Source organism: Peromyscus leucopus, chromosome 1 (assembly GCF_004664715.2).
Source record: "Peromyscus leucopus breed LL Stock chromosome 1, UCI_PerLeu_2.1, whole genome shotgun sequence".
NCBI classification, from domain to species: Eukaryota; Metazoa; Chordata; class Mammalia; order Rodentia; family Cricetidae; genus Peromyscus; species Peromyscus leucopus.
The window spans coordinates 92,651,870-92,679,730 of NC_051063.1; the positions used below are offsets into that span (position 1 = coordinate 92,651,870).

The 27,861-nt window shown below is 46.0% G+C and overlaps 1 protein-coding gene across 1 annotated transcript in view; it reads right to left on the reverse strand.

The window, feature by feature from the left end:
• Window positions 1–26,828, reverse strand: part of Parva (parvin alpha) — a 155,254-nt gene extending 128,426 nt beyond the window's left edge. The window contains exon 1 of the mRNA XM_028875855.2: window positions 26,586–26,828. Coding sequence (XP_028731688.1) covers window positions 26,586–26,721 — 136 coding nt within the window. The 5' untranslated portion in view covers window positions 26,722–26,828. The remainder of the gene's footprint in view (window positions 1–26,585) is intronic.
• Window positions 26,829–27,861: the final 1,033 nt, after the last annotated feature.

Consider the following 27,861-nt stretch of genomic DNA (forward strand, 5'->3'; position numbering starts at 1 on the left):
TACCTATGAGGAATGTATGAGCCAGAGGCTGGGGGAAATGTCCAGAGGTAAAGTGCCACAACCTGTACAATTTAGGGACTGAGCTGACTAGGGTGACAGGGAATGAAGAAATGACAGATACACACACACACACACACACACACACACACACACACACACACACACACACACACACACGGAAAAGCTGGGATCAGATGGACTGTGCACTCTGATGGAGACACACCAGCAGCCCAGAAATTTAGCTCAAGAAAGGTTATGAGCCAGGCATGGTGGTGCATGCCTGTAACACCAGTACTCAGGAGGTAGAGGCAGAAGTCCAAGGTCAGCTTCAGCTACAAAACAATTTTAAACTAGCTTCAAAAACTAAACTAGGCATGATGACAATTCAAGTAGTTGGGAGTCTAGGACAGAGGGATCTTGATTTGAAGTCAGTTTGGGCTTTATAGTAAGATTGCTTAAAAAAAAAAAAAAAAAAAACACCAGAGAAGGGATTTTCTAATTTCACAATGTTTAACTCAGTAATTCCATCACATGAAATCTACTCTACAGAAGCAATACTACATATGGAAAAAGTATTTCTACAAGCAAAAATATACCATAATATTTCTGTAATGACAAATAACCTGGAAACTCAGCTACTGAGCAGTTGGCAAACTACAGTATGTCTTCCAGGCAGAATATTATTCCATTAGTCATAAAAAGTTATACTCCTATTCACAGGAACATGGTAACAGAAAATGCCAAGAGGAAAAATCATAGAAATGTATATTTAGATGAAAAAAAAGAAGAAGAAAAAAACTACAGTAGTAAAACCCACGGGAAAATACTGGAGCTGAATATGCTAAGTGCCAACTGTGATTGTTTCTGTCACAGTGACTCAGGCTGTGCACAGACCTTGCCTGTGAGCTGTCTGTTAGGAAGCCTTAACAGATAAGAAAAGAATTTTATAGTGAGTAAGTAGGAACTTTGGCAACCTGGCTTTGCTGTGGCATCCACACACTCACACTTGGGACTCATCTGATTGAGTTGGGTACAAACCAGGTTGACTGTTGTCCCAGGAAACCAAGCTGTGGAACAAGCAGATACTCGGGACATCTGGTCCACAAAGAGCGGGAACCGCAAAGCTGTCCCAAGTCAATCTGCACAGACTCCTCCTCCATACAGTTCTGTGTTTTCATGTTATCCTGCTACCATGAGAAAAATAACAGTTGGCTTTTTTTAATATAAGAAAACAGAAAAAATTTCCTTTACTGGTTCGTATTTGGAAACGTTCCTATGGAGAGGTATAGATATGCTGAGAGGCAGGATAACTTAACGGTTAGGGGAAAGTAGGTCCTAGAGTTGACGACCTTGGTCTGAATGCTATGCTGGCCCCAGCATTTACGGGAGCTCCGTAACCCAGTACACAAAAGGAGATAAAAACAAAGCCTTGAGGCCAGCAAAGTGGCACATCTGGTAAAGGAGCTTGCCACTGAGCCTGATGACCCGAGTTTGGTCCCCTGGACCTACCTGGTAGAAGGTGAGAACTGACTCCTGTAAGCTGTCCTCCTTACGCATGCATACACAGAGAATAAATAAACGTAATAAAAATAGCAAAACTTACCTCAGAGCTAGTCATTGGATCTAATGGGATTAAATGAGTCTATCTCTCTATGTGATACATATTATATATAACTGCAACTCTGCAAGCTGTCTATAATAATATTTCAAACTGTGGGGCGGGGTGAAGCCACAGTCACCAATGGGTCAAAAGGAAAGGCAGAAATAATAGCAAGGTAACGGCAAGCACTCTTTTGTGTACCAGATGTTGTGCCAAGCCCCAGACATGAACTCATTATTAGCTGTGTTAGAGGTCACTCTGCTCCATCCTTGCGTGGCTTAGGTCCTCGAACCCAGACTAGGGGTGGTGAGGTAATGAAGAATGACACACGCATACAGAGAAAAGCTGGGATCAGGTGGACTGGGCTCTCTGATGGAGAAGCTCAGCATCCTGGAAGCGCAGCTTTTTATTATATACAGCTGAATAGGGAGGCAGGTTTAGCTAGTCTCTGCAGAAGCACTCTGTGTAGGGGAGCAGTCTTCAGGCCATAACCCAGGGACAGGCTACTATGGACATTTTCTGTAGCTACTATCAATACCCACAGATTGGCCAGGAGAAACCTCTGCCATCCCTCAGAGCATCACCCAGCTCTCCATCCCAGAGCATCATCACCCCCCCCCCCACACCCAGGGAAGGCTCTGCCATCCCTCAGAGCATCATCACCCAGGGAAGGCTCTGCCATCCCTCAGAGCATCACCCAGGGAAGGCTTTGTCACTCCCATGGGTCTGAGACATTGGGGTCCTTGACATGGCTGTGCTCATGTCAAACGATACACATCCACTCAGTACTTCTTCAGTCGCTCCTGACATTGCTCCAAAGTCTCTTTATCCCCATTTGGTAGAAGGAAAAACTGACATTCAAAGAAACAAGTGACATGGCCGGGCCAGCCAGCTATTAGATCTGTGTCTCTCCAGTGCATTGGGCACAGAGGACCAGTCCCTAGAGGTTAGGCTGCAAGTTTCTTAAGAGCTGAAGCATGGTGTGTATCCTTCCCAGAGCAGCCAGGGGTGCTAACCTATTTGAGAGATTCGACCAAAATTCAAACCCAGGGCTGTTTCATCCAGGGCCTGTCTCTGGCCCCCTTCGAGAAGCTAATACTCAGCAGCTTGCCTGCCTCCCCTCGGTAGGATGTTCTCAGGGTGTGAGCTCAGAAGGAAGGCAGTTCTCAGAATGTTCTGGGAGGATGCAGGGGCTCATGAGTCACTCTGTCCTGCTCCTCCCCCCCACTCCTTCCCAAGGCCCTGGATATCATTCATTATCTTTGTCACTGGCTTTTCTGCTGCTGGTTGGCTGCATAATTATCCCTAAAAGGAAATCAGCTTTAAGTTTCATGTCCATAGCCAAGTGTACTTGAGGCAGAAGGAGGGCCCTGCAACTGTCCTGGAAGGGCTGGAGAGGCGGGGGGGGGGGGGGGGGGGGGGGGGCGGGGGTTGCGGGCAGACACTAACTGCCTGGCTTTGGATCTTCACTGGGGCTAACTTTTAGAGGCCTCCTCCAATCAGAACCCTGTGCCCTCCATAGCAAAGGCAAGAGTGCCAGAAAAGCACCAGAGTGCCAGAAGAGCCCCAGAGTACCAGAAGAGCACCAACTCTCTAATTATTTACTCCCAAAGTCAAGAAAGAACCAAGACAGCAAAGGACAGGAAACCAGACACCATTGGTGTAGGAGAGAGGGGAGAGCTAGGAACATGTAGGATTTTGCCTTGAACTCCAGAAATTTCTGTGAATGCCAAATGCTAGAGGCAGGACCCTGGGAATTCACTGCCTAGAGATCTATGGACATATTCCCAACAAAATCAGAGCTCTTTACAAGAAAAGTTCTAATTTTGAGTTTAATTTTAATTTTTTGAGACAGGATCTCACTCTATAGCCTAGGCTGGTCTCAAACTTTGCTACATAAAATCAGGTATGGGTGCCACATGCCGATAATCACAATACTTCAGAGGCCAAGGCAGGAGGATCACCAATTCATGACCAACCTGGACTGTGTGACACCCTCTCTCAGAAAATCCAAATCAACAACAAAATCCTGATATGTAATCTACGGCAAACTCCAGTCTTTTTGCCTCGTCTCCTGAGGGCCAGGAGCAGGACTGAATTCATAGTAAGAAATGAAGAGTTTCAGTGAACAGCTGTATTTGCTTATAGCCCCACTGCCGGCCCCCTCTGGCATCTCTGTCTTGGAGACCAAGCTGGACATACCTGGTAAAAATCAAACCCAAGAAATTTGCATCAGTGATTCCACTTCCAAGAACTCACAGTTGGGGGCTGGAAGCAGGAAAAAGAAAGGTGGGCAGCTGGGTGAGGGCAGTGGGCAGGTGTGAATATGAGCAAAGGTTAGTAATATATGTCTGAAAACATTGGGATGAAACACATTATGTTCTAAAAAGGAATTCATGGTGCTGGTAAACGGAAATAGGATATTTTTATTTGTTTGCAAGCAGGCTTAATGCACCATTGTTAAGAGGAGTAAATTGTCACAAAAAGCGTCAATGCCCTGTAATAGGAAACTATTTGAACACCTTCTAGCAGGGTGTGACTCCTTCATACAGTGGCTAAAAAACAAGATCACACCTGAAAGGCACCAAGACTGGGAATAACCAGAAGAGAGTAGTCGGACATCTAAACATTGTATTTATTATTATTATCAGTGTGTACTGTGGGGGGTCAAACTCAGGTCTTCAGACTTGCAAGTTCCTCTACCCACCGAACTGTCTCCCCAGCTGGCTACACACTTTTAAAACATGGTTGAAGCACTCAGATTTTTTGTCAGTCTGTCTGTCTTTGGTGTCGTTTGCTGTTGCTGTAACCCAGGTAGAGCCTCAAACTCACATCTATCCTCCCAGCTCAACCTCCCAAGTACTGGGATTACATTAATTACTCCCCGACTTGGCTCACAGCCTTGCTGACATGTACACTACCACTGTCTCTAAGACCTGAAGTGAGGAATAAAGATGGGTCTGAACTTTCCAGTCAATACTTCTGACCCCAGGAGCTGGAGAGATGGCTCATTGGTCAAGAGCATGTACTACTCTTGCAGAAGACTTGAGTTCAGTTCCCAGAACCCACATCAGGAGGCTCACACCCTTTCTAACTCCAGCTCTGGGGGATGTGCTGCCCTCTTCTGGCCTTCAAGGACATCTGCACTCAGATGCACATACCCACACACAAATACACAATAGTTCTAAATTAGTTTTTAAGTATGTATAAAATTTAGTTTAATAAGAATATCAGTAATACTATGAGCTGGCTTGACATCCTGTGAACAAGAAGAAAGTTCCCCAGAGCAACAACCGAGAGCCTGACAGCTCACATCAATGGAATGCTCAAAGGGCCCAACCTTATTTTCCATGCTTTCCAGTATAGGGGCGTTTCTTGACAATTCTATGAGGTGCAAATACCAAGGCCAGAGCTCAGAGACAACAATAAACTTGTCTCAGGTTGCACGACCAACATGAGACCTGGCAGGCTGGCTCCTGGGTTGTGCTTGCCACTCAGCACTAGCTTGGTTTTTTGTATGTGTGTTTGGTTTGTTTCTGTTTTCTGTTTTTTTCAAGACAAGATTTCTCTGTTTAACAGCCCCGGCTGTCCTGGAACTCACTCTGTAGACCAGGCTGGCCTTGAACTCACAGAGATCCCCCTTCCTCTCAAGTGCTGGGATTAAAGGTGTGACCCACTGCCCAGCTCAGCACCAGTTTGTTGAACAAATAAACCAACTAAAAAGTGCCGACATCTTGAAAGGCTAGGGAAACTCTAACTTATTAAATGGTTGCTATGGAAACCAAAGACATGCCACTGTTTGTTATTATGGATGAATGAACACACACTATTCAGAAAAAAAGCCCTTGGGTTGGGCAGAGTTGGATTTGCTTCTAGAAGAGACTGAAATCTGCTTTACCTCCTTTGTGGTTGTTGTTACTTAAAAAGATATATTTTTATCATGCATGTGCACTCGTGTATGCACGTGAGTACAGGTACCCATGAAGGTCTGAAGAGAGTGTCAGTTGCTCTGTAGCTAGAGTTATAGGTTGTTGTGAGCTTCCTGAAATGGGTGCTAGGAACCAAACCTGGTTCTCTAGGGGAGCAGCAATCTGAGCCATCTTGAACAATCTCCAGTCCCACACTGCCCCGCCCCCTGTTATACATCTTAATAGGGGAGCAACTTAGGGCAATGTCACTTCACTTCTCTGAGCTTCATTTCCTTATCTGTAAAATGCAAGTGACAAGGCCTCCCAGGATTCCCATAGGAATTTAATTCATCCAGATGCATCACATATGGTGGCTACATCCACAAATAAAAGGAAGAGCTGGGATGGAATAAATCATATTTGGAGCATCACCAGACACACCCCATCCCTTTCAATCTTAAAAGTGAGCTGGAAAATGGACACACTCTCCCAGTGCTCTGAGAAAGCTGGCTTTAACTGTTCTGATCCTGCCTCTCACATATTGACTCAGGACATCTAATACTATCTCCAAACGCCAGGCTTCATTTGCATTGGGTCAAAAGCCAGCCTGCTGATTGCCTCTGTTGATTTTAGGCAGGGACTTCAGCACTACCCTAGCCCTGAAGCCCACCTTCCTCCTGGCCCCTGGCCAGGCCTAGCTGGCTTTATTTGGTACTCGGGAGAGTGATGGATTTTTACTGTTTAGCTTGTGCAGTTTGGACCTGGGCTGTACCCTTTGGCAAGACATTTGTCACGGATGTGCAACTAGGTCATGCTTAGGCCACTTGGCAGGGCACTGCCCAGACTTTGGCTGCTCTTTCTGCCCAGAAAGCTGGTGTATCAACCTTTGGGTAGCTCCAGGGCTCACTCTCATGACCTCTTTTAGGTGCAGCAAGTTTTAGCTGGGAGCATTTTAGAATCCAAATTTTTAAAATAGCCAATGGCTGGGTATGGTGGTACACACGTAATCCCCAGCACCTGGGAGGCAGAGGTGGGTGGATCTCTGTGAGTCTGAGGCTAACTTGTTCTACACAGTTGTGGGAGGCCACCTTCCACCTTTTAAAGGGTCCCTATGAGGAGGAGAGAGAAATAAGAAACTTTTATATAGAAAGATAACGGAGAGGAGACAGACAGAAACACAGGATAGCTTCGGGAGGACCTGGATCAAAATCCACTGCCCCTTCTGTCTTTTCAAAGGGCTTTTTATAAAAATGCCAAGGGGCGGGGCAAAAGACCTTCCCCTTGCTAGATCAAAGCACACCACACAGCCAAGTGTAGACCCTTCCAAACTTAGTAACCATTCCTGTGGTCCAATCATGCCTTTATGCAGTCCTGCTGGGTAAAGCAAGCTCAGATTCTCGGACCCTGAGTAAGTTCTCATTAGGAAACTTCTGTGGGTCTCTACACACAGTGAGTTACAGGAAAGCCAGGGCTACATAGTAAGACCCTGTCTCAAAACAAAACACAATGAACAAACAAAAACCTGTCAATGGCTCACACAGGGACCCTTTGAAGACCTGTTCCGCAAAACAAATGCCCCTTTCAATGAGTGCATTCAGTGCTTGGGGCACACCTGGCATTTCACTCCTTGAATGTCTACCTTCAGGACTCACAGAAGGCTTCTATTTTTCTCAAAATCAAAGTGGAAAATTTCAACTATATCCTAAAGTAGCAAGGGGAACAATCACCCTCTTTGCCCATTCCTTCAACTGCAATTCCTACCACAATCATGTGTTAACACAAAGAAAAAATTTAAAGAATATTTTAAAGAAAGCAATACCAGGCCTGGAGGAGGGTCACCATACTCCATTGCTCATGATATGGAAGTAAAGACTTGAAAAGCAAGCTGCTATGCTGGGTGGTGATGGCACACGTCTTTAATTCCAGCACTTGGGAGGCAGAGCCAGGCGGATCTCTGTGAGTTCGAGGCCAGCCTGGTCTACAAAGCAAGATACAGGACAGGCACCAAAACACCACAGAGAAACCCTGTCTCGAAAAAAAAAAAAAAAAAAAAAAGCATGCTGCTAAGTCAGACCTCTTGGGTTCAAATCTCATGCCTTCTTTTCACTCGCTAAGACCATGGAATCTATTCCATTCCTCCTCAAAAGCAATGATTAGTGCTTTTCAGCCTCTTTTTTGTTTGATGGTGGCCATACCACTGAGCTCCTGTGGGTGGTAGCTGGCAACGTGTTAGGACAGGCTAGCAAACCTTCCCCTGCATCTTCCACCTCTTCCTGGTGGGCAGTGAGGACCTAAAGGATAGGAAGGCTGCAAAGAGTTCTGCTTGTGAGCCCTAGGCACACGCTTAGCACTGGGCTATCTCCAGCTCTGAAAACCTTTTTGTTTTGAGACAGAGTCTCACGTAGCCCAGGCTGGCTTCATACTTGCTATGTAAATGAAGATGACTAAGCCGCAGCCCCAACTCCAAAATACCATGTTGCATGTTAGAATCCCACGCGCAAAAGAAGCATCAATTATCAGTGACTTTAGGAAGCAAAGTTATTAACACAGAAAATCTAAAGACAGATCTGTGTTGGTTTAGTCTGAATACATGCTGCTAATTAGTCTCATCAAGAAATGTGTGAAAGTTCACTGCTAAAGTCACCTGACTGACATCTTGCTAAATAGCCATTGCTTTTAGAGTCATATGGTGTATTGTAAAGAGGGCAGTTAATTATCTAGATTTAAAAAATTTTACAGTATTTATATTTTATAAGAAATCACAGTACCATTGTAACTAATCCAAATATGTCAAGCCTTAAAATAAGTCTTAAATAAATAGATGATATATGTAATTTTTGAGACAGGCTCTCATTTTGCCCACAATGGCCTCAAACTCTCTCTGTCTGAGGAGAATCATGCTATGTATCTAAGATGAACTCCTGATTCTCCTGTCTCCACTTCACAGGTACTAAGAATACAGGCGCACACCATCATGTCCAGCTCATATTTGCTCTCAAACAAAACAAAAGCAAAAAACCAACCAAACAACAAAAACATTCTGGGCATGGTGGTGCACACCTTTAATCCTAGCACTAGGGAGGCAGATGCAGGCTACAATTGCTCTCCTGTCTCACAAAAAGCCTGAGAGAGACCTTGGATGATTATATGGAAACAACCCAATTGAGGAACAAGGCCAGTGGGTTCTGCCAGGGCCTAAGATGCTTCTTTATACTCATTTTCGTTGTGCTAAACTTCAGAGAGTTGAGGACCTGTTACAGCAGCTAGTGGTACCTTAACAAGCACAGTGCTTTGACTTTGGAAATCTTCCCTGGCCTCTCTGTGGCTCAGTGTCCTCAGCTGAAAAAACTGGGTTAACTAAGTCCTTTCATAGATTAGCTACAAAGATCTAATACGTCAGTATATAGAGGACACCAACCACAGTGCCTGGTCCCACAGTAGGACTGTATTATGGTCCCCACTGTCAGTATTATTGTCTAAAGAGTAATAGCATAGACTATGGCTTAGATGCAGACCCTAGAGGGGGCTTACTGGGAGGTGGTGGGACCTCTAGGAGGCAGGACCTCTCTATTGAGAGATCCTCATATCCCTAGAGTGTAGGGCCCCAACCCACTCCTTTCCTTTTTGCTTCTTAGCCAAAAGGTGACCAGTTTGCTGAACCATGTGCTCCCCATCATCACCACCTGTCACATCTAGCAGCACCGCATAGTAGGTCTGCCCAATCTTGAACTGAAACCTTCAAAACTGTAAGCCAAACTAAACCTTTTATAAGTTAATTAGCTCAGGCATTTCATCATAGTTATAGGAAGCTGACTGACACAACATGTCATAAAATTTTCCTATATGTCATTTAAACGTATACATTCTTAATCTTTACTCGCTTCCTGGCATGATTTTTTCTAAGTGCATTGGTGTTTTGCCTGCTTGTATGTTTGTGTTAGGGTGTTGGGTCCCCTAGAACTGGAGTTAAAGATAGTTGTAAGCTGCCATGTGGGTGCTGGGAATTGCACCTGTGTCCTCTGGAAGAGCAGTCAGTGCTCTTAACCACTGAACCATCTTTCCAGCCCAATGACTTTGTTTTTTATAGTTTGGGGCTGAAGCTATATTCTAGGCAAGCCACTTGTAGTTTAATGATAAAAGCCAGAAGCATAACAAGATTACGACAATTTCCTTAACAGGGGGTACTTTGGGACTATGTAAGATGAAATATGCCTAATTGAAGGCGAAAAGTGTTTCTACTGCCCCCAGTCAATGTCAAAAACGAAGAAGAGACAGGCAGCTTTCTGGCTAGCATTCAGGAGATGCTCATGAGTCCTATGGAATTTAAAGAACTGGTGCCCAAGACATCCAAGTGACCAGGAAGCATGTGAAAAGTTACTCAATATTAGCCACCAAGGAAATACAAGTAGGAAGCAAAGTGAGAAACATTTCACCCATGCTAAGATGGGATCACGGGAAAGACAGACACTAACACATGTTGGCGAGGCCAAGAGGGGACTGACCTCCTCACCACTGCTGGTGAGAACGCACTTGGTGGAGCTGCCCTTTCTCCCCTTCGTTCTGCATATGTATGTGTCTGCTGTGCCTGTGTGCATGTGCACATTGACATGTGTGTCGATGTGAGGAGACTGGAGGGTGATGCTGGGACCTCTGTCACTCTTCCACCATATTCTTTGAGGCAGAGCCTCTCCAGCAACCCTGGGACTTGCTGTTTTGGCTAGTCTCACCAGCTAGCTAACTCAGGGATTCCATCTTCCCCTTCTAAGGCTGAACTTACAGGTGAACTGCCATACCCACCTGGCATTTATGGAGGTTGTGGGGGCCCAAACACTTGTGCCCTTGACTGTATGGCAAGCACTTTAACCACTGAGCAACCTCCCCAACTCTGGTATAGCTACCTTTGAAAAGTTTAGCAATTCCTCTCAAACATGGCAATTGCTATATAACCCAGCCATATCTCTCCAAGGGGAATGAAAACACACAGTCACATAAATGCTTGCATGTGAAAATTCACAGTGCTAATTTGTAATAGGCAAAAAACCAAAATAGCCCATGTCCATCAGCTGATGAGTAAGTACATCTAACCAAAAGAATATTTTCCAGCTATAAAAAGAAACAAAATCCTGATACATGCTGATGTGTGGGTACCTTGACAATATTCTGCTAAGAGATCAGACACAGAAAACCACATTGTACAATTCCACTTAGAAGCAATGTCCAGAACAGTAGTTCTAGTTTCTTTCTGTTGCTGTGATCAAATGCTCTGACCAAAATTTAGGGGAGGAAAGGGTTTATTTTGGCTTACACTTCCAGGTCCCAGTACATCCCTGAGAGAAGTCAAGGCAGAAACCTGAAGGTAAGCCTTCTTGCTGTTCCACAGAGCGCCTTGACCAAAGGAACTTGCTTCACAACTGAAGTATACAGTTAACTATGGAGATGGTGCTTGCTAGCTGACTTGCAGGCTGTTATACTTGGCTTGCTGCTTTCTTACACAGCCAGGGGCTGCCCATCTAGGGGATGATGCTGCCCATGGTGGACTGGGACTTCCTACATCAATCAACAATCAAGACAGTCCTCCACAGTCATGCCCATAGGCCAAACTGATCTAGGCGACTCCTCAATGGAGTCTATGTCAAGTTGATCTTAAAGCTATCCAGGGCAAGGCGCTAATCCATGGAAACAAATGGTAGATTGGGAAGTAGGCATAGGAATTTTTTAAAAGGTGATAGAGATCATTTGCAACTTACAGCAATGATTGTACAACAGTGGACACACTGCAGAATGATGCCATTTAAAGATGGGTTCTATATCGCAGCATAGATTTAAAAGAATTACTACCCCTCCCTAGGGACCAGATGGTCTTTCCTCTGCCTCTGAACTTCCATCAGAAACCTGAAACATGCATTCCCACCTCATGAGAAGCTGTGTGAAGACAAGTTACTACTGTGTGACAGCATCATGACACACATGCTAATGAGCCTGCAAGTTAAGACAAGAGGTCCAAGGCTAAGAGGCCTGGGCGAGAAGGGTAGCTTGCAAGGTACCAGCACACCAGGCAGATGAATCTGTCATTCACACTCCCTCCCTCATCCCCAGCAAACACAATCTTCCAACCCCAGAGGTACAGGCAGGGCTGTTAGATTTTGTTTTTTTCATACAAGAACACTATGAATCACAATTCCCAGAACCAGAATCCTGAAAGGGTTAGGTAGCCAGGAGCCCAAATGACTTCAATTGATGTCATAGCATTGGAAAAGCTGACAGTCAGGCCTTCCTAACTGAAAGTCAATTGCCAACCATGAAATTCATGGCCCCTGGACTCCTCTTCCCCACCTGCTTCAACACCAATTTAAGCAATCCTGAACTTTGATCCCTGTGGTAGAATGTCCCCGATTTATTGAAGTGTCAGGTCTCAATTGTGTTAACATCCACCTCTGGCAGAGCCATTACTAGGCGTGAATCTGGGTGCCCATCACCCTGTCACATTAGCACAGTGACAATCAGAAGGAACAAATCAATCTTCCTCTCCAGAGTCATCAGGGAGCCTTGCAATTTACCATAATGACAGGCCGGGAGGAAAGGCAGGTGAAGCATTGTTCTTCCTCCGGGAGACTGGACAAGCGCTGGAAGGGGCAACCGAGCCCACCATGAAGCCTTGCAACCTTCATCTGAGACGCAGCTGCAGCTCCCTGCGAAGGGCTGCACCCTCACACTTGCTTTACATTAGAACTGGGTTACCCTCCCCCTGTGTTTTGCAAACAGCCTCAAAACTGTCAGCTCCTGCTGCTGCCCAGGCTTCTCCCGCCTGTCACTATTAACTACCTGTCATCTGCAGGTCTACTCCACCAGGGCTGAGAGCCAGGAAGGGTGTGTGTGCGTGTGCGTGTGCGTGTGCGTGTGCGTGTGCGTGTGTGTGTGTGTGTGTGTGTGTGTGTGCACGCACTCAGCCTTATGGTAAATAGGAAGATTCCTTTCAGCAGAGAGAAGTGTTTATTTCCAAGCCTGAGGTATGGGGGTGTGGGGTGAACCGGGCAAGAAGCAGGGTTCCTCTGCCAGCACCCTCTTGGCTTCCTGGAGCCAGTAAAGGTGTGATTCTACAGTAGTGTCAACAGCTCAAGCCCATTATTTACCCAGTGAGGAGCCTAATCCGGCCTGCAGAAGCCTGCTGGCCTTTGTCCCCAGGACCATACATCTGAGACTGTGCCCTAAATTCCCATAACTCTCTCTGATTCAAGACTGTGATGGTTAATCTTGATTGTCAACTTAACTGGATTTAGGATCACCATGGAAACACACCTCTGAGTGTATCTATGAAGATATGTCAAGGAAGGTTCTGCAGAGCAGGAAAGACCCATCCTGGCTGTGGGTGGCACCATCTCTAGGTGGGTGGGTGGGAGGAGGGGGGTGGGGGGAGGGGGGCCAAAACTGAATACAAAGGAGGCAGCAGGTACCAGACCTGTCTCTCTGCTTCCTGACTGATGCTGTGATATTGACAGCTGACTCACACTCCTGCTGCTGTGCCCTCTCCCCCATGAACACACCCTCAAACTGTGAACCAATATTAACCCACCCCCTCCCTCCCTTCCTCTTTCCCTCCCTTCCTTCCTTCCCTCCCTCCCTGTCTTCCTTCCCTTCCTCCCCTCCCTTCCTCTTTCCTCCCTCCCTTTCCCTCCTCCCCTCCCTCCCTTCCTCTTTCCCTCCCTCCCTTCCTTCCCTCCTCCCTTCCTTCCTTCCTCCCCTCCCTTCCTCTTTTCCTCCCTTCCTTCCCTCCCTCCCTCCCTCTCTCCCTTCCTTCCCTCCCTCCCTTCCTTCCTTCCCTCTCTCCCTCCCTTCATTCAGCAGCTTTCACCAGGCATTTTGTTACGTCAACAAGAAAGACAATAACAGAAGAACTAAGGCACTTGATAGACATGAAGAATTCTCTGTACAGAATGCCCACACCTGCTGCCTTGGTGCCTGCCTCAATTACCTTGGTGTGCGTGCGCCATGACCCCTAAATTTGACCATAGGACTACAAAGCCTTCCTGGTTTCCCCTTGTCTTCCTCATCAGAGCTGCCTGCAGCCCCCATTGCCATGCTAGCCAAGGCAAAAGTTGTCTGCAATATCACTGTCCTGAGTCAATGGAACTAGCAGATTTTAGATTCTACCAATGAAGGTGTTGTGAAGAGAGAGGATCACAGAGCACTGTGCTGAGCCACCTCAGTCATGGGGTACCCACAACCTGGGTTCACACCATGGGAGAAGCAGCCCCTGCTCGCCCAACGCAGTCACCCCCAGGAGCTCATTTGTGCAGAGCTTTGTTCCTGACTACTGAGAGCTGGCCTGTGCTCACCACAGCACAGAAGAGAACAGTGGGTGTTAACAGAGGCACAGGGATGGCTGAAGGGAACAGCGTGTGAATCAGAGATGAAATAAATGCTCTGGTCACATCTGCTATCAAGTAACTCCCAGAAACACTCCCTGAGGTGTGGGGTGTGATGGCCACGTGCTCCGGGCGGGCTCAGGTCCACAGCAGGTGTGAGACATCTGATGACTGACTCCTGTCACAGGTGAAGAACAGTCCACTTGTCAAAGGAAGGAAGCTGAGAAGGCTGAGTCAGTAAAATAGATTCTTGCAAGCACAAAGACCCGAGTTCAATCCCCAGAACCCACATACATCAATAAAAGCCAAAATGATGTGATGGTGTGTGCTCATCAGCCTAGCCTTAGAAGGGAGATGGAGACAGATGGGTCCCTAGAGCTCCCTGGCCAGCTAGGCTAGCCTACTTGGCAAGTTCTAGGCCAAAGAGAGACACTCAAAAGGTAGTGATTGGTGCCTGGGTAACAACACTCCAAGCTGTCCCATGGTCTCCAGACACCTGTGGGGTTTGTTGTTGTTTGTCTGGGCCTTTTAGTCAGCTCCTTGCTGTTTTTTGTTGATTGAGACAGGGTTTCTCTGTGTAGCCCCGACTGTCCTGGAACTGGCTCTGCAGACTAGGCTAGCCTTGAACAAGCCACCACACCTGGTCTTATTGTTTCATTTTGAGACTGGTCTCTCAAAGCACCATAGGCAGTATTTGAACTTGAGACTTTCACAACTCACCTCCCAGGTAGCTGGGGTTACAGGCTGGTGCCACACCACCTAATTAGCTGTCATGATTGATTGATGGGCAGGACTCTTGCTGAGGGGGCCCTGCTTCTGGTTCATTCATAGTTCCTTAAGCTCTGCACTTGGGGGTGTGGGTGGGGGTGGCAGATGTTGAGACAGGTAAGAAAGGGTACAGGAGGTGAGAGGAAGGACAGACCGGAGTGAAATAATTTTGAATCTCAGAGAGGTCTGGTCTGCCTACGTCTTACTGCTTCCCACCCTCCAGCCTTGGCCAGGGAGCTACCTCACCCCAGTTCTTCACTGAGGCACGTGGACATGACCGTGTCCAGAACCACTTGAGCAGAGGAAGCCGTTCCAGCTGCCCCACACCACCTCACCCACCCAACTCCTTCACACTACGCAGTCAGAACCCACATATTCTAGGACTCAATTTCTGCTCTTAGAGGTCCGCCAAATAATAGGACTTACTGAGAATGTCTTCTCACAAAGAAGATATATCCCTAGGGAGAGGGAGAGGAGGCATTTTCACAACCTAAAGACATACACATGCACCCCAAAAGTTGAGGTCTAGGTGGAATCCAGGGACCAGAAAAGTCACCCAAGATTACAAGAAAATTTGGGGTAAGCTGAGGACTTCCTTGATGTAAAGAAGATGCTCATTGATGATCCAATACAGTTAAAAACAGACTTCATGGAGTGGGTGTTAAGTATGCTGCGCTATGACAGACACCTGGGATATAAATATGACCAGAATACACACAACTCCTGCCTGCATGGTATCTGCAGGGGAAACAGAGGACAGGTGAGGCCCAAGGCCCAGGCTGAGGAGGGTCCATATCCAGGGTTCTGGCCCTCAGGTGAAGTCCTTATCTGGACTTCTCACTAGATTCAGGCTCCATGACATACTGAAACTGCTCACAAGTTTACACCTGGTTTTTGAAAGTACTTTACTATTACGTTTTAAAGTAATTTAATATTGGATTTGCTGTGCAGCTCTCCTCAAATGTGGCCCATTTATCCACAACAGTGAGTGGGGGTTTTAGATGTTCACCGGATGTCCATGGAATGACTCTGTCTCTTCTCCAGTACAAATGGCTGCAACGTAATTATGAACTGCGCTTGTTAGCCAAATAAAGATATTCCAGGAGACAAGAACAATCCCTAATATGGAGATGTCCTTGGGCTGGAGCCCACTTATCCAGGTCTCCATCTCCTCTCCTGACACAGAGGTGCCTTCATTAGCAAAGGAAAGAAAGAGTCTTTGAGGTGATGTAATTCCCAGACCACCCCGTGCAGACAATAAAATGGAGTTTGAGAGAAGCCTGGTGAAATCAGAGCTCAGAAATCATAGAAGGGCTGCAAGGCCCCCAGAGGTTACACAGCCTAATCCCCTAATTTTAGAAATGGGCAAGCGCCACCAGAAAGAAGCAACTCGACTGTAATTATATAACCAGTCAGTGAGGGCAATTTTCATCAAGGTAACTATGGGGAAATCCATCCCACAAAAACCCCACTACTGATGTGGGTTCCACGCACAGACATTGAGGGTCGAAATGCAATGTCCCTAGTGTCACAGTAGAGTGGCGGACTGAGAGGCTCTGATGCACTCGGGAGCCTTCCACTGTCTTCAGACATGCAGAAGGAGATCATCTGAGTTTGTGTGGTTTGTTTGTTTTCATACAGCCCAGCACAGTCTTGAACTTGCTAAGTAGCAGACCTTGAATTTCTGGTCCTCTTGCCCCACCCCCCAAATGCTAGGATTACAGGCCTGCACCACCATGCTGGTCTACAGGGTGCTGGGTCATAATGAATAAACAGAGTTTATTGAATAAAGAAGGTCTTTTTAGAAATGTCAAATAAGCTGGGCGGCGGCGGCGGCAGCAGCAGCAGCAGCAGCAGCAGCAGCGCACGCCTTTAATCTCAGTACTTGGGAGGCAGAGGCAGGAGTATCTCTGTAAGTTCGAGGCCAGCCTGGTCTACAGAGGTACTTTAAAAAAAAAAAAAAAAAAAAAAAAAAAAAAAAAAAAAAAAAGGTAAACCAACAATAAATAAACAAAACCCCAAACTTCAGTGCTAGTGAGATGGCTCAGTGATTAGGAGCCTGGCTCTACTTCCAGAGTACCCAGGTTTGGTTCCCAGCACTCACATGGAGCGCTCACAACCTGTTAGTCAACGGGATCCAACACCTCTTCTGGGCTGCAGGCATGTACACGTACACACACATTCATGCACACAAAACACCCACCCCACACACACGAAAATAAAAATAAATAACTCTTGGGGGAACAAATTAGACAACGTATTTTCAGGCATGGAGGCCCACACCTACAATCGCAGCATTTGGCAGGCAGAGACAGAAGGATCACCTCAAGTTATGAGCCAGCCAGGGTTATACAGTGAGACCCTGTTTCAAAAATTCGAAACCAAACTAAAACAAAACAATATATTGGCCAAAAGATAAAAAAAGAAGAAAAATGGACCAGAGATAGACTAGTTGGGTATATACTGCAATACTTGAAAAAAAAAAAAAAAAAAAAAAAAACTGGGTGGGGGGGTTAAAAATAAACAACTAGCCTAAAAGAAGACAGGACTTAGCCTGAGTGAAAGTCATGGTGTTTAGAAAGTGGAGTCAGTGAGACTGGATGAGAGATGGCTAGTCCTGGGCTACCCACTGCCCATGCCCCACACAGCTTGCTACCAGTCTACCAGCCCTAATGTTGAGAAAGCCTTGATATTTTTTTTTTTTTTTTTTTTTTTTTTTTTTTTTTTTTTTTTTTTGGTTTTCGAGACAGGGTTCTCTGTGTAGCTTGCCTTTTGAATCACTTGTAGCCAGGCTGGCTCGAATCAAGAGATCGCTGGTCTGTAGTGGGATTAAAGCGTGCGCAACGCGAACTTGATATTTTTTAAATGGCTAAAAAAAAAAAGGTGAAAACTTTGTAAACTTCAGGTTCAGTGTCAAATATTTACTGTCTGACCCTTTAAAAAAGTTATTGACTTCTAAAATAGAAAGTGCCTGACATGGGGGCTGGAGCGATGGATGGCTCAGTGGTTAAGAGCACTGGCTGCTCTTCCAGAGGACCTGGGTTCAGTTCCCAGCACCCACATGGCAGCTCACAACTATTTGTAACTCCAGGGGATCTGACACCCTCACACCAATACACATAAAATAAATAATAAAAAAAGATTTTAAGGAAGGGCCTGACACACTGCTGCTGAGGTGGCTGATAGATGATGAAAGAAGGGACATGAATCGGTGACAAGAAGAACAAATAATTCCACTGATGGCGTGTAAAGTTGGGATTCCATGAACGATCCGAAAGGCAGTGGGAAGATGTATTAGGAACATGGGTGAAAGATCAAGATTTGAGATATGTGAGAATCATCATGGGCAGATGATAGGTGAGGGAGCAAGTAAGATAATGGTGTCCACGTGTCAGGGGGTGGGTGGGATGGGTGGGATCCAGGGAGGCAGGAAGAACTACTGAGCAGAAGAGCAGCTACAGAAGGGATCTGAAAAGTGGAGAGACACCAGGACCAAACTCAGAGAGAACAAGGTACAGGAGATGATTTAAGGACTCAAGCTGAACAATGTTGACCGTCTCCAGGAGCCCAGGCAGAGGCAGGAGCAGAATCAGAAAAGGAGCCCTTGGCCCGGGAAGTCACCTGAATAATAAAACTGGCTCTCTGTTTGGTCTCAGGATTCTGTATTAGCCCAGTTTTCATCTCACTGCTCCTGGCCTCTTCCGTCTCTCTCTAGTTCATCATCTCCCAGCTTCGGAGTTTAGGGAACCCGTAGGCCTCTCAGTCCTTGGACGTCCTCTATTTTATAACCACACTTGACGATCTCATTCAACCTCATGGATTGAAATACACATAGCTGCATCTCCACCTAGACCCTCCCCTTGACTCAGAACAAACCCAAACCCAACATCTCTCCATGGAAGTACAACAGGAACAATTACCTAGACAAGACCAAAACCCAGAACCTTCTCCTCCTTTCCAAAGCAGGTGGATCTGCAGGATTCTCCATCACCTTCAAATTAACTCCATTTTGCAGCTGTTCAGACCAATGAGCCCTGGTGCCTTGATGTAACCCTCATGTTCCATCCAGCCTTTCAATAACTCCCTCTCGCTGTATCTTTAGACAACACCCAGAATTCAACTCTCAACACACACCCCCATTGCTGCTACTCTGTGTCAGACCCCACTGTCTGTCACCTGGATCACTCTAGGGCCTTCTGACTCATCTCCCTGCTTCCAAATCTGTTCCTCAGTCGCGTACTATTCCGAGTGACAGCTATGGAGACAGAAGGAAGCCAGGCTCTTCTGTGTGAACCTTCCCAAGCCTTCCGGTCTCTCCCTCTGTGCAGAGGTCCTAGTCTCACAATGACGCAGGACTGGAAACTCATTAGATCCCCATGGCAAAACAGACACTAGCTGAGTTACAATTCCTGAGCACAGGCTCGGGTCGAAAGCTCACATGTAACATCTTGGGAACAGGATCGGACTTGCCAAGAATGGCCACTTAGCCTTCCCTACAAGGTCCAAATGAGTGCCATATGGGCTTCAGACGGTCACTAGCTACCTACAGCAGCCATAGAAGGTTCTACAGCCCACAGTAAAGAGCATTTCAAGTTTCAAAGACTCTTTAAAAGTAAGTGTCAAATCAATTAGCCCACTGGTGTATTCCCTTGTTGACACATTTTACATACTTCTTCTAACAACTCACAAACTTCCCAGAGAGGGCCGGAATATCCCCCCCAAGCCTGTTCTGTTCTTCCCTTACAGAAAATGCCTGCCCTTTCTTTCCCGGTCTCCTCAGGCACTGTGTTTTTATCTCGCCACCTTATATGTAAAAAACCCACCCTCTTTGTTAAAAGTCAGAATACGCGCTCTCGAGAACCACGAGGTCTCTCTTCTACGACCACATACAAAGACCCTGGGGATTGTCTAGCTCCTATTTCACAACGACTGCCCACAACTGAAACACAAGCTATGATGATCAACATGAACACCAGACTTGTCTTCTAAAGACTATCAGCACTGCATATATGAAATAAACTTAAGCTAGTAATTCGAACCAGTGCTCAGAGGCAACACGTACAAACATAGGTGATATAAACCAAGATTGGTAAATCGCACAGCAGAAAAGGTATATACCAATAGACCAGAGAACAGCGCTCGTATAATAAAAATTAAAGCAGGGATTGAGCGCATTGCCAGGTGCACTAACAAGGTGGGTTGGGGTAAACGAAGTGTAACACCAAAGAATATCATAATAAGATGGAAACATATGTGCCTATCCTCCTGACACCGACCACGTTGGGCCCGAGAAGATTCAGCTTTACCTACCACAGGGCTGAATTATCTCGTTATGACTTAGCAAATCTCTAGAGACACACAAGACATTCTCAGATTCCCTGTGTAGTAAAAAAGAGTAGAAATTTTATTTCAAACTCGTACGGTAGAGATGGAAGGTAGATCATGCCACACATGATTCCGTCAGATAAGATCACATTCGACTGTATTTTCGAAGATGACTGGAATAAACATGAACCCCATTACCAAGTACCTCGTCCTGGCTCAGTATAATATATTGTGATAAAAATATAAAATATCAATAAACATGATGAGGTTGTGTCATATTAAAGATGATGAATAGACAGGCCGTGAAAAGCCCCATAATACTGTATTAATCTATAATAAATTATTTTGATTAAACTCAGAATAATCTACTAATAGTGCCAAAGATCCCCGTCCACAGAAATTGGGCCGACCGACAATAAGAACTCCAATAAAATTAACCACAACCCAGTCTAAATTAATAATGAGATCATGTATATACAATATAGAAGAATAATACAAATAGTCACAAACAATAAAGGAGAGGACAAGAAAGGAAAAATAAACAAGACAAAAACAAAACCATTAGACTTGAGCCTTGTATGATCATAATATTGTTCAAATAGTCTAGATTACTATGATTGGGCTGACTTATAACAAAAAAGAATATGATTAGTTTGGAACAGTTATTGACCTATGCTGATGTTTAGGTTCTTCAGGTGATAAATTGTTTAAACTGATATTTTTTTTCTCAGATTGTGCCTAGATCCCTTTTTTTACTCTCTTTTGTTAAAGTTCCATAGTTGAATACCCAATAGCCAGTTTACAGATTAACTCACCATAATGGCCCTACAACAACCCAAAAAGCAGAACAGCAAATTCCCTACGCTGAGTACTCTCCTTCCCGTGCTCGGTGTGCCACTCCCTACTTCTTTACCCAGGCACCTGCCCCCCTTAATTTTCTAACCCGAAACCTCCTCCAGGGCATAATTTCTTAGTACAATACCCCGAGATGATCTGCGATCAACCTGTAGACTCATCCAGCAGCCCTCCAGTCCCTTCCTCCAGACTGAGCCAGCATGTCCCGCCATAACTCCAGGTTCCTACACAACGAGACACTCAAATGCATATTGATCAATACATAGACATCATTTGACCTAATATGAGGCTAGGTCCCCAACATAATCATATCTATGTTCCAATCTCCGCCCTACCTAACACTGTTGAACATTCACAGAACCACTAGGTCATACACTATTATTGGCTCACCGTATGCGGAGGGCCGGCCTGATCCAGCTGGCCCCTCAGGTCCCCATGGTGTGCAATATAACAGATTCCATCGGGTAAACCACTCCAATTTTTGTTGGCGATTGCTTTTTTATTGTCCAATAAGTGACATATAACACAGCCGAAATTTATTATAAGCAGCACAGTACGTCTATGCACAGTCAGAAAGACCTCCAACATAGCGATATCATGATAGTCACCACAGGCAACACTACCATGTGTGTACTCATGCAGAACAGATCATGGTCGGAGATCCACCGAAGCACCTATCAATGCCAGTGATGTAGCTTATGTGCTCTAATATGTAGTCGCTAGAACCAACACCCAATAAGATAGAGTGGCAAGCAGTCATAGTACATACCCGTAAATTGCGCGAACTGTCTTCTCATGAAGGTTCTCCGACTTTTAACATCCACAATCAGGATAGAATTCTCTCTCCTGTGTATCCAATCTCCGCCAGTTTGCCTGCAAATCTGCGATCCTTTCAGTGTTTTCTCCCGTGCTGCGGATGTTAACAAATACGTGTCCGATATTCTCCGTGTCTCACTATAGCTACCCACATATATTTTACAATCCATATCTCTCCAGCGATTCGACAGAATGGCATGATGGGCACTCTTAGGCCCTATTTTCCAGATTCTGTGCATATTCATACCTGCACATAGTAGTTTGCTGCTATAATTTATCATCCATGAGTGCTCTGCGTAAAAGTCAACTTTTATCTTATTATCGATCACATCGTGTGGTCACTTAAGAAACGCTGAGGTTATGAAGTGCGTGAGATGCAATTTCCAAAGATAATCAGACACGATATACCAATGAAAGCGTCTGCAAGAGTCGGGCATAGTGCTGCAACCGACTCTTGACTGGGTAAGTTATGATCCTGACTAATCTTATCGTAGAAACTAGCAACCCTCCCGAAGCGGACATACTGATTTCCAATGCAGCTCAGCATACTCGTGACGAGAGAATTTACATTCCCAGCGCAGACAGTCTGAGGGAACGGAACAGTCTTGCCTGGATGTACCAAAACCCTGCTCCCAGAACATTGAGACCTCTCATCGAATTTGGTGTTTGTGAGTATATTACTGATGCGATGCCGCCATATCTTACAGGTGTCTAAACCCCGTCAAACTGCACTCCCCACTGTCGTGTAATTCACTTCGATGGACAGTAATCTCAGAGTACGATTTTGAGTTTAAACTTGTATTTTAAGGTGCGTGCCATTATTAGTCTGAACGACAAGCGTGTTCAACGGCGTGAAAGCGAATTCTGGCCTCTGCTTCCCGGAACCAGAGCTCTGGTCCACTGAAGTTTTACCGAATATTCTAAATCTTTTTAACATGAAACGACATGCTCACATTATTCTAACACACAGCATACACCTATACGACAGAGCATTCGCACAGCCAACTAGTCTACTACCCGCCGAAATCTCAAGGCGTCTTCCACACACACATACAGCACTTTATACACATATATATATTATCAAATTATTACACACATTGCCAAGTTAGAGCTCTATTCGGGTGGTGTCCTTCAGGCCATGGGCTAGAGAGTATTGTACGAATAAGTACAATAGAGCGAGTGTTCGGGTTCAATTCAGAAAGGGCGCCAAAAGGCAGTCCATAGGTTGACTACAGATCACATTATAGTAATGAACAGTACAAACAAGTTAACAATCTCTGAGAAAGAGGGCAGGGCAGTTACGTACTATCAGCCTGAATGTGTACATGCATGACACCAAGATCACAGATCTCCAAAAAAGACTCAGAGTAGACAGGAGAACAATCTGGTATTACGAGTCGTGTGGATCGCGCAAATATCAAGGAGACGTTCTGTCAGAACTATAGGTTATTTTCTGCTGATATGGGTGTCTGGAATGATACAGGTGGGCATGAACAACGGCATAAGGACCCATTAATGAGTGCTAGTCTTGTGGTCAGAGAGTCATCGATAGTGCAAAGTCGGACCAAAACCAGAATAAGCACCTTGCAGAACATACTTTCTCAGCTCTAGATCTGAGACATGAGTAGCAAGTACCAAGTGCTTCATCCCCACTCCTCTTACCACATGTGTTCATGGACAGAGCGAGGTGATCCCACAAAGCGACGGTTCCAGAGAATTTCTGCCACCGGATCACCGCAGCATCTTGCATGGTAAGCCGCTTGGAACAGTAGGAGTGTATGCACCACACTAATGCAGCTAGACAGAATGTCTTTTCCAGAGGGTGACACCCTGATAACTCTTAGATGATTAGACATTTCTGCCTGGGAGTAAAACATAAGTGCTTTAATGGCGAAAATAAACCATTTCCACTAAGACTGCTAAGAACTTCTCCAAAAGGAAACATATCTCCTTACTTAGGCAAATTCACAGCTGAGAGATACCAAACATGGTATATAAATGTCTCATCACATTGCAACACGTTGTCCGTAGCCCAGCTGATGAGAAAAATCGCGGGAGCTCCATATTTATAGAGCCTCACCTTAGGGACAGGGAGTGCTCCTCCTCCCTAAGAGGTAGGACAGAAAACAGAAAATACTCTGTGACCGTCACCAGGTTACATTTCCAATCCCCCTGGTTCTGTCTTACTGGCTATGGTCGAGGCGCATTGGTGAATTTTGATCTCAAGCTTCGAATGCCCTATAACTGAACCTTCTTAAAAACGATTTAGATATCATTGATAGTGAATCTTTAGGCATATTACGAAAATATAGTAGTGGTAAATTTGTTTGCTTCAGAAAGTGCCAAAGGTTTTTGATGAAGTCACCTTTGGGCACCCTTAGAAGCTAAAAAACAAGAGCAACTCATGAAATAGCGACTGCATGACCTATGACCAAACCTTATCTATGAAATGGTTAGGGTAGATTCATAATCACAAGTTCTAGTGAGCCGTTTAAGTGTACCAAGTTACCTATTAAACCCACTGAACATTACCCAATATACTTCACCCATTATTTAATAAGAAACTGGTTGACCCCATCCTTACTAATAACAGTGATAAACTACCTATACAACAACGACAATATTGGATCATGAATGTTATAATTTTGGACTCAAGAATTAATTCAAAATTACATACAAGTTCACGATTTAAGAAATGTATCCTCATATATACTCTTTTCCCTAGCACAGTTGCGTAGGTATACAGTTGAGCCCAATCGAACAAGAGTTGACGCCCACCCCTAAAGCATGTAAAACTGTATAGATGGAGGTCTTTGTGGTTATTCAGTAAACGCGTTTCTAAACCTCCTCAGAAATCTATATAACACACATCCTTATGGAGAGCTCCTCTCCCCAGTTGGAAGTCCTAAGGACATAAGAAGCTCCACCGACTGCTTCCCAATCCAGACTCAGTGGGCGAGTACTGAAAACCAGTTGAGCATCATATGCCTTTAGTAAAGTGCCCATTTCACCACGGACTGCTAGCCGTTTACAAATCTCGAATCATGCGTGACAATCATAGGTTGTGTGTCCAGAGGGTGTGATTGGCGAGGAAATCTACCAAAAGTAATATGCACACCCTGTAGATGAAACTGGCCAGCTATAGAGGCCTCGTCCTGCAGATCCTGAGTATATGGCATGGGCCAGGCGATCCAGGAATTCATAACAGGTGGGGTCAGTGCCCTGTGGAAACATGTAAGCATCTTCTCTATTTACATTATGAAAACCATCAATGACCTTGAAATATCAGTGAGACTGTCCTTAGTAGGCTTAGATTGCAATGTTTGTGGCTTGTCTGGGGTAATTAGGATGCCCTTTAGTAGGAGATATGAAAAGACAAGCCACCCAATCTTGGGAGCTCTTGAGTATATGTAGTCTCTGTTCCTAATTATGAGCTCTAAAAGGCATTCTAAATTGCAAGAAGGGCAGTGAAAAAATTACTGTATTATCCTTTGTAACATGGCACATAAATCATAAGATGTAGCCTTATGGAGTTTAAACTTTCCATAGGGACCGAGCATTTGTTAACTTGTTAGGCAGGCATTAAGAAAGCTTATTAACGTATATTCTTGTAGTAATCCTATCTGTCATCTAACGTAGACTTGATGAAGAGTTCTATATTTGAGTCAAATTCGATAAACCTTAAATATCAAAATAACTCCTTCTATATAAACTACACCTGCTAACCACTATGTAAATTGCAATAAGTTTACCACAGTAATATGAATCATAATACTCATATCAACATCAAATATAAAGCGCGAAGCTGGTTAGGCAGCCCCCTGTAATCCCACGCTGACTGGCGGTGTAGAGATGCAAATCCAGGCTATGGACTATATCCGCCCCTAGGCTGCTATCAAGTGAACATATTATTTCACACTATAATGTCACTGCCTTGGCTACAGTTAGTAAAAGTCTAGCTCTCAAATGCACACACTTCTGCATTTCGAGTCTTTACTCCTATATATAGATAAGGAATGATCTAAACGAGAAGCCATCAGATTTAATGTGAGGGATGGGGTGCATCTTATCGCTGACAGCCCTTGCAATCCAAATGCTCCCCATGAGTGTTTTCTCCACCATGACACGATAGCTCACACTCAATATAATTGCATATGTTATTTTAATCCTACTATACAGACACTATATTCACACATCTTCCTATTCATCGTTTAATTTGAGAAACATCACTTCCTTTGACACACTTAAGAGCGAGTTGCAAACTCTGCCTACAGGACAAAGTATTTTACACAGAAACTCTTTTGGAAACAAGAAACCAAGATTGCTCCGATTCACCATGGTGGGAAAAAGAAAGTGTTTGGGAGTTTTGTTATTGCTGTTTTGTTTGTTTGTTTGTTAAATGAAAGCTCGGAATGGAATGCCCGGGTTCACAGCAGGGTCATGGCCCTTAGGTGTAGTCAGTTTATCCTTCCCTCCACCTGGGCGCGTTCCTCACTCTTTCAGTCAACAAGCATTTGATACAAATCATCACTGTCCACACGAGCCCAGGGGACCCGCGAGAGATCCAAGGAGGCCAGTGCCGCTGCAGTCAAGGACCCGAAGGCTCCCGGGAAACGACGGCGCTGCAGAGACCAATGAAGGCTGAGAGCGGGGAGTGACGGAGCAGGAGAAAACTTTCCAGCAACAACTTGGCAAATGCCAGCCCTCGGGCGCGCAGAGGGCGGGGACAGCGGCCTAGCGGAGGGCGCAGGGGACCGGCTGGGCCTGGGCTCTGGGACCACAGTCGTCCGAAGCCTGGGCTCCGTGTGTGGCCCAGAGTGGACACTGGTCCCGTCCGAGGCCCGGAAGGCGACGCGGGGACAGTGCGAGGCGCGCCCCGGCACTGCCAGGGGGTCCCCCAGCCCCAGGCTCCCGGGTCCCCGCAGTGCTCGCGGCCTCGGCCGTTCCTACCTTCCTTGGCTTTCTTCCTCCGGGCCAGCGTCCCTCCGAGTTTCCCCAAGAACGAGTCATCCTTCTTGCGGGACGGAGGCGACTTGGGGGTGGGAGATTTGGGGACCGAGGGCGACTTCTGCGGAGAGGTGGCCATGGCGGCGGGACGCGGAGTTGGAGCTGGGCGGCCGCGGCGGGCGGCGGCGGGACTGAGGCTGCGGCTTTCCAAACGGAAGCGGAATTATTCCAGGCATTTGAGGCAGCTCGCTCGCCTTTCCCGTCCCTCGCTCCCTCCCTCGCGCCGCCCTCCGCCCTGCAAGGAGCTGCTGCGCCTGGGGCCCCGCGCCCCGGGCTGTCCAGGCTGCGAGGATGCCCAGGCCTGCCGCTTGCTGGGGTCTATGCACGCAGGGACACGTGCATGCAAGGGGGACAGTAAGCCTTATCTGGAGCCTGGAAGCCTTCATTTCTCCCCTGCCCTACACACACACACACACACACACACACACACACACACACACACACACACACACACACACACGGCTTGGCACAAGTCAGGATCCGCAGGGAATCAACCTTGCTGCTGGGGTTCGCTTGCTCTACCCCTTGCATAGGTCCCTGTATTGATAGTATTCTCGTGTCTTGAAGAAGTCAACGAACCAAAATGGGCTCTGGTCCCAACAGACTTCTGCAGGAATCTGCGGGCTTCCACCCTCTCTCCCACTCAACTAAAGCTGGAAGTCCAAGGCGACAGAGACCCAGCTTATTCTTGCAAAGCATCCATGGGTCTGGCATCGTAATTGCTTGTATGAAAAGAGCAGATGTAGAAACACAGGTGAGGCAGGCACAACCATGGACTCGTGCGAGACACTCATCCTAACCTCTATGTAGCCAAAAGCAATAGTTAGTTCCAGAGTCTTTTGGCCTGACATAGGAGTCACACAGGGCAGTTTCAAAGACTCATGCTGGCTAGTGTGCTTCTTCGTCCTAAGTTCTGGCTTGGGCTTTTGTGTTTGCCTCTTTCCCATACTTACAGGGCACCTTGGTAACTCACCAGCCAAGAGTTAAATACTGTTTCCACAGCTCTTTCCCTGGTGAAACAGAAACAACTTATCTACCCCTCCTTACAGAGAACTGCCAACAAACTACAATTCCACTGAAGTCAAATTTGGGGGCGGGGCAATGAGCTTATCAGACCTAGTTACAGAGCCTGGGTGAGGGGGTGACCCCAACGCAGCCGCACCATTGGAAAGTCCTGCCGCAGCATGGATGAGTTCTCCTGACGGTGTAAATGGAGCCC